The following is a 12,259-nucleotide window of genomic DNA, read 5'->3' as shown; positions in this document are numbered from 1 at the left end:
GCACTGCAGCAAGTAAAAGTTAAGAAAAATCAGGCTTAAACAAGTATAAATTCTTTTACCCACCACAAAAACTTTTTGGAATAAGGGTATATTCTTTAAATGGTAAATGATTTTTTTTTGTAAGAATAAGTAGCCCACATTAAAGAGAACTAAACCACAACTATGAAAGCCAAGCCATACTAGAAGATCATCTAATAAACATATCCACTTAAAGGAAGAGAAAAGCAATCTTCACCTCTAAGCACTAACTTATAAAGCAGTCTTCACTCTTTTTATGATTCACTCTTTTTACTACAGCCATCATTTCATAATTTGGAGCTTTCAGGGGTGCCGGGGCGGCTCAGTCTGTTAAGCATCCAACTCTTGATTTCGGCTCAGGTCCCGATCTCACAGTTGTCAGATCAAGCCCCACACTGGGCTCCATGCCGAGCATGGAGTCTGTTTGGGATTCTCTCTCTCCCTCTCTCTCTGCCCCTCCCCTGCTTGTGCTCTGTCACTCTCAAAATAAATAAATAAACATTTTTTAAAAATTTGGAGCTTTCAGAACTGGAAGAGGGGAAGGAACCTAGAAAAGCAGATGCAAACACCAAGTAAGGCCAACCTATCTTCATTATTTCCTTGCAAAGAAAAAAAAACTTTCTCAACATTAACTGAAATTTCTTATTTTTCTCTTTTACATTGCCCAGAATTCTATTAGAAACTGATCTGGGTTATGACAATTTTCCTTAAAAATATAAGCCTGTTTAAAGTATAATAGGGCTAGTGATCTTTCCTACCTTAGAGTGAAATACTATAATCTAATTATTTTCCTCTCAACATCATGCCAAGACCAGCCACACTACAAAGAAAACAAATTCTGAGGTGGCTGAGCATGATCTGACAGCACCAGGCACTCCAAGGGCTAGCCAGGGCTGGAGGCCATCAAGCCCTATGCTCCCCTCTGTCTGCATACTCTATGAGAAGGCCTGGGGGAAGGAACACCAAGACAAACTAAACTATTTCAGAACTCTATACAGGACTGACCCACATCACAGACACCAAGGAGAACCTTTCCCCTCCCTCCTGCCTTAATCCTCTTATTCCCACGTCTTCAAACAATTCCCTCTCATCAATGCCTGCTAGACAAATAGTAAAAGAACTAAAATATTGCCTTTGAAAACAAATACCTCCATGTAGCAGAGAAACTGTATATTTCAGACAGGCTTTAGAGTGAAAGCCTTGTTTTATAGTTCAATTAACATATGCGAAGAGTTTTGTTAAGACCTTACTGATCTCATTACCCTATCTACGGACATCCAGGAGCCTGACAGCTTGCACTAGGTAACACTGCCCTCCCTGACATTTACAAGTGAAAACTTCAGGTAAAGCTTTTACACAACAAAGATCTTTAAAGTTTTTAGGTAATCAATTGAACATAATATTAATTTAAACCTTTTCTGCAAGCTCACTAAAATCTCATAGTGAAGAACACTAAAAAGGATTCCTTGCCTTGTACCCACAGTGCCTCATCAGAAAGAGCTCTCCCTTTCTCCCACTCTGTCCCAGTCATTACTTAACCCTAGCTTCAACACATTTTTAAAGTTCTGACCGTATGATAAATATAAATAAATACCAAAATAAACACTGCTCTTAAAACTACCTTCTATTATTGAAGAAAAAAAAAAATTCTCAATAGGTAGCATTTAAGAACAGTACACACACACACACACACACACACACACACACCCCTACCTATCTCTTTATCCATTAAAAGAACTCTAAGACTTTGAATTTTATTTTTCTACTTCCTAATTCTGCTAAAGGGCTCAAAAACTGGCAGCAAAAAACTTTTCCCACATAGCCCAAATCCCAGGCTAAAGCTATATAGAACTCCGCACAATTTAGAGAGCATGACAGAATTTCAAAATAGCCTTGTGTTAGAAGAGTACCTATTCAGGATAGAAATGTATATTCAAAGGGTAGATCTCTAACTCACCCCATCCCACTATGGGCCAAAGAATGAAAAACAAACTCAAGCTAGGAAACCCCAGGCCCCCATTACTGCTTCTTCTTAAAAGAATCACATAGCCACGGGAAGTCAGAAGCTGGCAGAGTGCTCTGAGTCTGTGAGAACAAGGTAGATCTGACAGTGCTCATTCTACCGTTTCCTATACCAATGGCCTTACAAAGCAATGGAGCACCTTAGACTCAACATCCCTCAGATTCAACAGTGAATGCCTGGAATGAATATACCTCAGTATGTGTCAGGTACCAGAACAGGTGATTAATATACATGACTTACTTAATCTCTGCAGTGACACAACTCTAAGCTTAATTCAGAAGATGGAAAAACAGGTTTGGAGAGCGTAAGTAACCAGCTCAAAGTCACATGATTATAATGAACAGAAGTGGTAATTTAACGTGGGTCTACAGGAGTGTAACATACCATACTGCTCTAGTATCCAAGTCTTCTCAGCCCATGCCTACCCCACCCCACCCCAATAATTCTTATCAGAATTCCATCTTAACACCTATGGGTTTACTTTAGCCATAAATCCAATAGGATCGGGATGACAATCAGGTGGGAAGCAAAAGAGTAAGCAGACAGGAAAGCAACACATTCTGGGCCATAAACCCTCTGAAACTTCCACCCAAATGTAGTATTCACGTGTTCACTTTTCTAGGGAAAGAGATGAACACTTTAACAGATTCTCAGAGAGTTATAACTGCTTATCAACCACCGCTACTGATGACCAGACAAAATAAGCAATTAGTTAACTCAGGAGTTTAAAATTTCAGGTTTTTTAAAATATTCATTCTACCTTCTTTATCCAGTTCTGCATCTTTAACCTCCACATCAGGGCCAGGTTCTAACTTCTCATTATTGCTACATTCCAGTGCCTCTAGTTTCTCAGGATCATCTCCAAGATGTTCATTTGAAGTTTCTGGTTTTTCTTTTGACTGGTCCTCTGGGAGAATCTTTTGTTCAGAATTACATTTATCTCCACTACCACAGAAAGAAACAACTTCAGCTTTGCCATTCTGACACTCCAGAACTGGTATTCCTTCAAAACTGTCAGTGGAGGCCTCACCATTTAGACAGCTTCCTTTAAGGAAAGGCTCTTTCCTAGATGTCTGCTCTGGATTTAGAGAACTGCTGCTGTTGACGAGTAGAGACTCATTGGAACTCTCTTCTTCAGTAGATGCAAAGTTCTCCTTCGTGCCGGCTCCATTGTTAAGCCTCTGCCCCTGGTCCATGTCCATGATGTCACACGATGATTCATCATTGGTCATAGAAAGGTCTCCAGTCTCTTCTCCATTTTCTTCATGGCAGTCAGTGCTTACCTCAAACTCTCCATTCTCTAGCAACTTCCTGTCCTCTGTATGGTTCTCATAGTCTGCAAATTTGGTGTCCTCTTCATCTTTTTTTAAATTATTGACTTTCCTTTTCTTAATAATTCCTTTACCCCACTGTGATCGCCGCCTCGATTTTCTCCGAACTCGAACTATTTTACAGGGGAGGAAAACAGATATGTAGAACTTGGGAGTGCAATACTTGTTTTACAAATGTTCACTAAACAAGACCCAAAAGAAAGTAAACCGCCCCCCGCCCCCAAAAAAGAACATAAAAGAAAGTAAACCCATACCGGTATAACACACAAAAACTACTTAGCTCTTGACATCCATGCTGACTAATCCTCACAACTTACAAGTAGAATGAATATGAAGTCAGAGATGTACTCTGAAGAATGAAGTTTTTTTTTTTCCTGAAGAATGAAATTTTTAAAAGTTTATTTCCTGTAGGAGTTTACCCAGCATTAATTATTTTCTATTATCTTAAATTTACAACTATTCCTAATTCCTAACATCCAAGGACCATGCATCTATTATGTACATTTCAGAAATGACCACATTACCAGTCTGCCTAGAAAGTTTGGGGCCATAGCCCTGGATTTCCACCAGGAAGGTAAATGCTTTGCCAGCATCACCCAAAAGCTCCTAAACCATGAAAGAAAATGAACACATGCTCCAGTATATCAAGGCACAATAGTTACAGGTATCCCACAAAGAATTATCTATTACATCTCCTTCCCGAAGAAGGAATCCCCACAGTTTAGTCATGGATAGAAACCCTATGATGGTTATAGAGGACAATCTGGTTGACCAACTGTTAGTCTCCTCTACTATAAATGGTTCATCAAACAGATCAATTGGTTACACAGTTGTTATTTTAAAATATGGGGAAAAAAATTAAGCCCTCTGCTATCAAGGTAGCAACAACATTAACAAAACACTGAAAATAAATATTCGGTCAGTTATATGAAAAGGAAGACCCACAAAAATTGAAAATACTGTATTTATCTTTAGATGCTAGAAACCATCATGAGCTTTATGAGTACTTCCAGCTAACAATAGGCTCAGGAATCTTTAATTCCCCAAATATGCGTTTACATACTTTTTCATCCTTTCATCTTTAATCCTTATTGAGTCTCTGTATGTAAAGACACCAAGGTATTCACAGGAAATGGACAAATGTTGTTATAAATATTACTCTTCTTTCTTATCTAAGAATAAATCTACTAAAGATTTCTGAAATTATTTCCAAAATTCAAGTTATTTAGTCACTTGGTTCAAACTATATTTTGCCTTCAAAACCATATCATTTGAATCATCTCACCATTTCTTTTCCCCCTACTAATTTCTATTTTTATAATTCACAGTTACAGGGTAATTGGAGAAGAAATTTATTAGTTTACTGTTAAAAGCTGTACATAAGCTAAAGTGATGGGCATTTGTAAGCATTCCATTAACTATATGAAAAACTAATCCAGTACACGTTAAAAATGGGGAAAAAAATTCACCTTGTTCTTTCTCTAAAAAGTGGAGCTGTTAGGTTTTTACTACCTGACAAGTCACTCCTGACAGTGTGACCTCACTTATTCTCCAACCGTGCAACCAAAAGTACAAGAGGTTCCCCTTTCCCTTCCTCACTAAGCTACAGAACTCTAGAACAAGTAGCAGCTCAACTCTGCTCAATCAAGAGCCAGCTCAATTGTCTGATCTATAGTACACTAAGCAAAGGCTGTAGAAGGCCTACTGAAGCAAGTTTATTTCTAACACTTTCATCCCAGCTAACAACAACAACAAAATGTTCTCACTTGGGAGGATGTCAAACTAGAAATATTTTTCCCCTCCTTATAGAATTATTTCTAGTGGTTAGTATGATTTTGGCAAAATAAGAGAACTTGATCATATAAGCTCCACAGGAATAGGGAATTTTGTGTTAGGCGCTGCTGTAGCTCCACAGCACCTGGCATATGGTAGTATATACATTTATGGAACCAATCTTTAACATACCACTCTCTTTCACGGGACACTTTGTGTGAAAAAACCAATACAGGGGCACAATCTTTACAGTCAATTTTTATAGCCTCTCTGAGCTTGTTTCCAAAACTAAGACCTCAGGAAAGCAACTCTCCCTTAGGGATATTTAGATCTATAATTCAAGTAACTTAATGTAAAACAGACAAATGATGAGTCACATATGCCATCTACTGGTAAGAGAAAACAAAACTCACATTTGTAGATTAAAATAACATTTTAATGTTTAAAGGAACTTAAACTGCTTAAAGCCAATTTTCAATGGGTTTTAGTTAATAAATATTTGTATTAGATATAGAGAATGTACAGGACTTCAAAGTTTAAATTAGAGTGCTATGTTCTATAATCCAGATGATGATCCAAGATACAACTACACCAAATAGCTTTAATCAGTTTCATGGAACCAAATATACTACTAAATCCTTGAAAATTTCTCACATATGAATGCCACTTATCACAAAGACAAAAGCTAAAACAATGAGTATGTTTCATCCATTCGAAGTCAATGCCACTGGTGAATGAACATATTATGGCCAGCTTTACTGACAGTTTCAACAGTATTGCCACTTTTATACCAGAACAGTATGGCTAACCTCAGTGAAACATATGGACTATATTAGGAAGATGCTGTGTTCGTTGTCTTCTGGAAATCTTATATATCACCATGAATGAGGAAAAGTGAAGAAAACTTAGAACTAGTACTAAATTTTCCCTAAGTGTATCTCACTTAAACAAAAATAGATTAAAAGGGCTGTACACATTTTTCAAAGTGAGCACAAGATACTCTCTCAGAAAAATGAACCTCCTACTGTCAGCCACTCCCTTAAGTCAAAGTTTCTACTCTCCACCATAAAGAGAATATCTGGTACATTATAGAGCAAGGGTTAGGACTGGAGGCAGGGGTGGATGAAAAGTCTGTTGGCTCCACATCTCTACCCCAAATCCAAAGTTTAAGACTGAAAATATTCAAACCTAGTTCAACACCTGCAAGTACTGAATATAAACAGAAAAGAGCAAATACGGTTAGAGAAGCATGTTCCTCATTCAGCATCCGACCCCACAAGCCCTTCCCCTCTGAACAGAGAAAAGCTGAGAAGATGTGTGGGGAAACAACAGCACCTGGTTTGTGTCCCCAGTTCCTAACAAATCTGCATCCTTCTCAGGTGTCCCCACTATTGGATAACAGGGTCTCCTCAAACACTCACATGCACATTTATTTGCAGAGTTGTGCCAGACATCCAATGGATTTCTTTGTTTGTGCCGAAATGCCTCTTCAACTCTAGTTTCTGTCTTCCGAGCTCCAGTGCCATGAGGATTTATTTGTTCTGCTGTTACCGATAAGCCTGCAGGCAGAAGATAAGCAACACCCATTTAAATATTCCTAGCTACATAAACCAACAAGGTTAAAAAAAAAAAAGTTTGAAATATAGAACTAAGTTTTAGTCATTAATTATACCTGGACAGTTTGTAATTTGGATGAAAAAAGCATCGTTTGTTTTAAGATGGAAAAGAAACTAGATATAAAATCATAACAGTATAACCTAGCAGGCCATGCTTAACACATAATCCTTAAAGGAACCCTATGTTTACTCGGTTTAATTTGCAAAGGCACACATTCTTATGACTGTAGGACAACGATAATATATGGTCTAAAAGTCATTATTTCTGCCATCTTAGAATGTAGTAAGTGTCTGTTGGTCCATTAAACCCCATTCACATGAATGGGTTAGCTGGTGTTAGCTGCCTGTCACACCACACTGCAGTAAGTTTGGTTTTCCGATATTATCTTCCTAAGAGTAACCACTCCAACTCAATTTCCTTCACTAGACTTGTTTCTTCTAGGTGGTCCTTAAATGTTGATGTTTCCTAGGGCTGTCTCTGGAATCCCTTTTCTTCTCATTCTGATCTATACCTTCTACCATAAAGTATCATTCATGCCTTCAGCTTCTACTACCACTACATAATAATTCCCAAATCCATGTTTACCCCAAGCATGTCTTGAGTTTCTGACCCATATATCCAACTGCCTCTTTGATATCTCCAACTAGATATCCTAAAGATAGGTCGAATTAAAGATAACTAGTTTATCTTTGTCCACAAAAAAAAACCTGTTCATCCCTATCTCTATGGAGTTATTCCCTATCTCTATTGGTAGTATTAGCATCTACTAAGTCATTAAACCTGTAATATGGCAGCCAATTTTGACTTTTCCTTCCCTAACAATGCCCTCTTCGATAATTAAAACTCTGGACAGCTCCAACAGTTTTTTTCCTCCAAAAGCTTTACTGAGGTACAATTTACATAACATAAAAACCACTCATTTTAAGCATGCAATTAAATGATTTTAGTAAACTTACAGAGCTATGCAATCACCATAACTATCCCATGCCACCACTAATCTACCCTTTGTCTCCACAGACTTGTCTTTTGTGAATGTTCCACATAAATGGAATCACACACAGGTGGTCTTTTGAGACTAGATTCTTTCCCTTAGGATAATGTTTCTGAAGTTCATCTATGTTGTACCATGTATCAGTACTTGGTTCTTTTCTGTGGCTGAGCAGTATCCGTATACCATTTGCTTACCCATTCACCAGCTGATGGGACATTTGCATTCTTTCCAGTTTTTAGCTGTTATGAATAGTCTTTATATGGGCATGTGTTTTCATTTCTCTGGGGTGTTTCCTAGGAGTAGAATCACTGAGTCGTATGGTAAATGTTATGCTTAATTTTTTAGAAACTGCCCAACTGTTTTCCAAACTGGCTCCAACAGTTTTTTAAATTGTCTCTCATCTTCCTATCCTGCCACATTGAGACCTTGCTGTTTTCCTGCTGCCATAGCAATGTACCAATTCACTCCACAGCTTAAAATACTTCAATGACACATATTATGGCAATGATTCTCAAACTTTAGCGTACAAAAAAAACCACTTGAGTAGTTTGTTAAAGTGCAGATTTCTCAGCCTCACTCCTCTCGGGGAATCTAACTCACTAAGTCTAATAAGCTGATGTGGGTATTAGGCACATACATTTTGAAAGACACTGACCTACAGGATAAAGTCTAAGCTCCTTAGCATTGGCATTGATTCATTCAAATATTTATAGGACAGAGTTCCAGGGACGTCAGCAGGGCTGTGAACAAACCATTCACAACACTTACATTCCAAATAAGGAAGAGAGACCCCCTCCCCCCCCCCCCCCAAAAAAAAGACAAAATGCCACATGCTATGATGTCCAGACCCTATATTATAAGATTCGGTGACCCGGGAGGGCCTAAGGAAGTAGAAAAAAAGCTTCTTAATTTCAATGTCCTGGACTCCGCTCATCTCTTGAGCTCTATTTCCCACCATTCTGTACAGCTTCAGCAATACCAAACCGTTTTCAGTTCTTCAAATACACCATGTTACTTCACATCTCTGTGCCTTTACACATGCTATTATCTGCTGTGCTTACAAATACCACCTCCTCCTCTGTCACTGCCTCCCTTTTTCTGCTCCACTAGAGACAACACCCCTATATTCATTCCCCAAACTCTGGACAAAATGCTGGGATCCTTAACAGGAGGTCTCTCCTCTGTGCTATAAACATGTTCCAATCGATTCATATACCTCAACTGTACTTGATTCGTTTTACATTTCTCTCTGTCTCCTACTAAAGTGTGAGTTCCTCAAGGACAGGATTATACATTGAATGAACAAACCACATTTGCTAATTCTTTATTTTTATATTAACAAAACTGCACATAACTATCAACAGGGAAAACAAAAACAGTATTTCTAAAAGCTTTTAAAAAGTAAGCCCTCGGGGCGCCTGGGTGGCTCAGTCGGTTAAGTGTCCGACTTCAGCTCAGGTCACGATCTCACAGTCCGTGAGTTCGAGCCCCGCGTCGGGCTCTGGGCTGATGGCTCAGAGCCTGGAGCCTGCTTCCAGTTCTGTGTCTCCCTCTCTCTCTGCCCCTCCCCTGTTCATGGTCTGTCTCTGTCTCAAAAATAAATAAACGTTTCGGGGCGCCTGGGTGGCGCAGTCGGTTAAGCGTCCGACTTCAGCCAGGTCACGATCTCGCGGTCCGTGAGTTCGAGCCCCGCGTCGGGCTCTGGGCTGATGGCTCAGAGCCTGGAGCCTGTTTCTGATTCTGTGTCTCCCTCTCTCTCTGCCCCTCCCCCGTTCATGCTCTGTCTCTCTCTGTCCCAAAAATAAATAAACGTTGGAAAAAAAATTAAAAAAAAAAAAAAAAATAAATAAATAAATAAATAAATAAATAAACGTTTAAAAAAAAATTTTTTTTTAAATAAAAAAAATAAAAAGTAAGCCCTCTACAGATATAAAGGTCTATCTAAATCCTTTAAGAATAAAAATCAATAGGGTGCCTGGATGGCCCAGTCAGTTAAGCATCTGACTTCAGCTCAGGCCACGATCTCACAGTTCCGTGAGTTCAAGTCCCACATCAGGTGAGCACGAACCCAGCTCTGGGTGAGCTCGAGCCCCATTTCAGGTGAACATGAGCCCCACTTTGGGTAAAAACACGAGCCCCACTTCAGGTGACCCTGCTTCTCTCTCTCTCCGTCTCTCTCTCTGCCCCTTGTGGCATTCTCTCTCCCTCTCTCTCTCTCTCTCTGCTCCTCGCTCACTTGCATCCTCTCTCTCTCTCTCTCTCTCTCTCTCTAAAAAAAGAAAATGATTAAAAACAATTTAAAAATTTTTAGTTTAGATATTGAACTCGAGTTGGAAGAGGCGAGTCCGGTCTCAAAATGGAGGGCCATGATCCAAAGGAACCAGAGCAGTTGAGAAAACTGTTTATTGGTGGTTTGAGCTTTGAAACTACAGATGATAGTTTAAGAGAACATTTTGAAAAATGGGCACACTTACAGATTGTGTGGTGATGAGAGACCCCCAAACAAAACGTTCCAGGGGTTTTGGTTTTGTGACTTACTCTTGTGTGGAGGAGGTGGATGCAGCAATGTGTGCTCGACCACACAAGGTTGATGGGCGTGTAGTGGAACCAAAGAGAGCTGTTTCTAGAGAGGATTCTGTAAAGCCTGGTGCCCATCTAACTGTGAAGAAAATTTTTGTCGGTGGTATTAAAGAAGATACAGAAGAATATAATTTGAGAGACTACTTTGAAAAGTATGGCAAGATTGAAACCATAGAAGTTATGGAGGACAGGCAGAGTGGAAAAAAGAGAGGATTTGCTTTTGTAACTTTTGATGATCATGATACAGTTGATAAAATTGTTGTTCAGAAATACCACACTATTAATGGGCATAACTGTGAAGTGAAAAAGGCCCTTTCTAAACAAGAAATGCAGTCTGCTGGATCGCAAAGAGGTCGTGGAGGTGGATCTGGCAACTTTATGGGTCGTGGAGGAAACTCTGGAGGTGGTGGTAACTTTGGTGGAAGAGGAGGCTATGGTGGTGGAGGTGGTGGTAGCAGGGGTAGTTATGGAGGAGGTGATGGTGGATATAATGGATTTGGAGGTGATGGTGGCAACTATGGTGGTGGTCCTGGCTATAGTAGTAGAGGAGGCTATGGTGGAGGTGGACCAGGATATGGAAACCAAGGAGGTGGATATGGTGGCGGTGGTGGAGGATATGATGGTTACAATGAAGGAGGAAATTTTGGAGGTAACTATGGTGGTGGTGGGAACTATAATGATTTTGGAAATTATAGTGGACAACAGCAATCAAATTATGGACCCATGAAGGGGGGCAGTTTTGGTGGAAGAAGCTCGGGCAGTCCCTATGGTGGTGGTTATGGATCTGGTGGTGGAAGTGGTGGATATGGTAGCAGAAGGTTCTAAAAATTTTCAGAAGAAAAGGGCTACAGTTCTTAGCAGGAGAGAGAGCGAGGAGTTGTCAGGAAAGCTGCAGGTTACTTTGAGACAGTCGTCCCAAATTCATTAGAGGAACTGTAAAATCTGCCACAGAAGGAACGATGATCCATAGTCAGAAAAGTTACTGCAGCTTAAACAGGAAACCCTTCTTGTTCAGGACTGTCATAGCCACAGTTTGCAAAAAGTGCAGCTATTGATTAATGCAATGTAGTGTCAATTAGATGTACATTCCTGAGGTCTTTTATCTGTTGTAGCTTTGTCTTTTTCTTTTTCTTTTCATTACATCAGGTATATTGCCCTGTAAATTGTGGTAGTGGTACCAGGAATAAAAAATTAAGGAATTTTTAACTTTTCAAAAAAAAAAATTTTTTTTAGTTTAAAAAAGAAAAAAAACCAATAATTAACAAAGAGATACTCCTGCAAAAAAAATTTCACTGAACAGAACTCTATTTCTGTAATTTGCATTGCTGCACTAAAACTTTCACAAAAAGTGAAAGTAAAATATCTTTAAGGGGCACCTGTGTGGCTCAGTCGGTTAAGTGTCTGACTTCAGCTCAGGTCATGATCTCACAGTTCAAGAGTTCAAGCCCCCCATTGAGCTCCATGCTGCAGGTGCCAAGTCTGTTTGGGATTCTCACTCTCTCCTCTCTCTCTGCCCTTCCCCCCACATGCACTTTCTCTCTCCCAAAATAAATAAACTTAAAAATATATGTATCTTTGAGAATTTAAATGACACATATTAATATCAGAAATTATATACAGTCTGTGCCTCAGGATGCATTATTTTCATTCTGCCAGCAACGCTGAAGAGACACCACCCAGTAACATTCAATGACTCTTGGTCTTCAGTAGCCAAAGTCATTTCTAGAAATTACCTCTTTTTATTCTTGCTTCCTTTATTTCTTCACAGAGTTTATTAAATTCTGGATCCAATTCAGCTGCAATGATGGCATGTGCAGTGTCCTTCAGGGTACAAGCCCTGTGTCTAATTATTTTATCTGTTAAAAAAAGTTGGTATACATTTATTATACATATAAATGAAATAACATTAACAAAGGGCATTTAAAA

General features: G+C 39.2%; 1 protein-coding gene and 1 pseudogene across 3 annotated transcripts in view; one reads left to right on the top strand and one right to left on the bottom strand.

Annotated features, from left to right (window-relative positions):
• The window catches only part of ATAD2B (ATPase family AAA domain containing 2B), a 168,031-nt gene that overhangs the window by 6,132 nt on the left and 149,640 nt on the right, over positions 1–12,259 (bottom strand). For all 3 annotated transcript variants that reach the window (XM_045447596.1, XM_045447595.1, XM_045447597.1), the window contains exons 23-25: positions 12,067–12,189; positions 6,567–6,704; positions 2,802–3,485 (exon numbers count right to left, since the gene is read on the bottom strand). In XM_045447596.1, the coding sequence (XP_045303552.1) occupies positions 2,802–3,485; positions 6,567–6,704; positions 12,067–12,189 (945 nt within the window). The remainder of the gene's footprint in view (positions 1–2,801; positions 3,486–6,566; positions 6,705–12,066; positions 12,190–12,259) is intronic.
• Positions 10,076–11,539, top strand: LOC123581471 (annotated as a pseudogene).

Source organism: Leopardus geoffroyi, chromosome A3, assembly GCF_018350155.1.
Source record: "Leopardus geoffroyi isolate Oge1 chromosome A3, O.geoffroyi_Oge1_pat1.0, whole genome shotgun sequence".
Taxonomy (NCBI): Eukaryota; Metazoa; Chordata; class Mammalia; order Carnivora; family Felidae; genus Leopardus; species Leopardus geoffroyi.
This window is presented reverse-complemented; position numbering and strand designations above follow the sequence as displayed.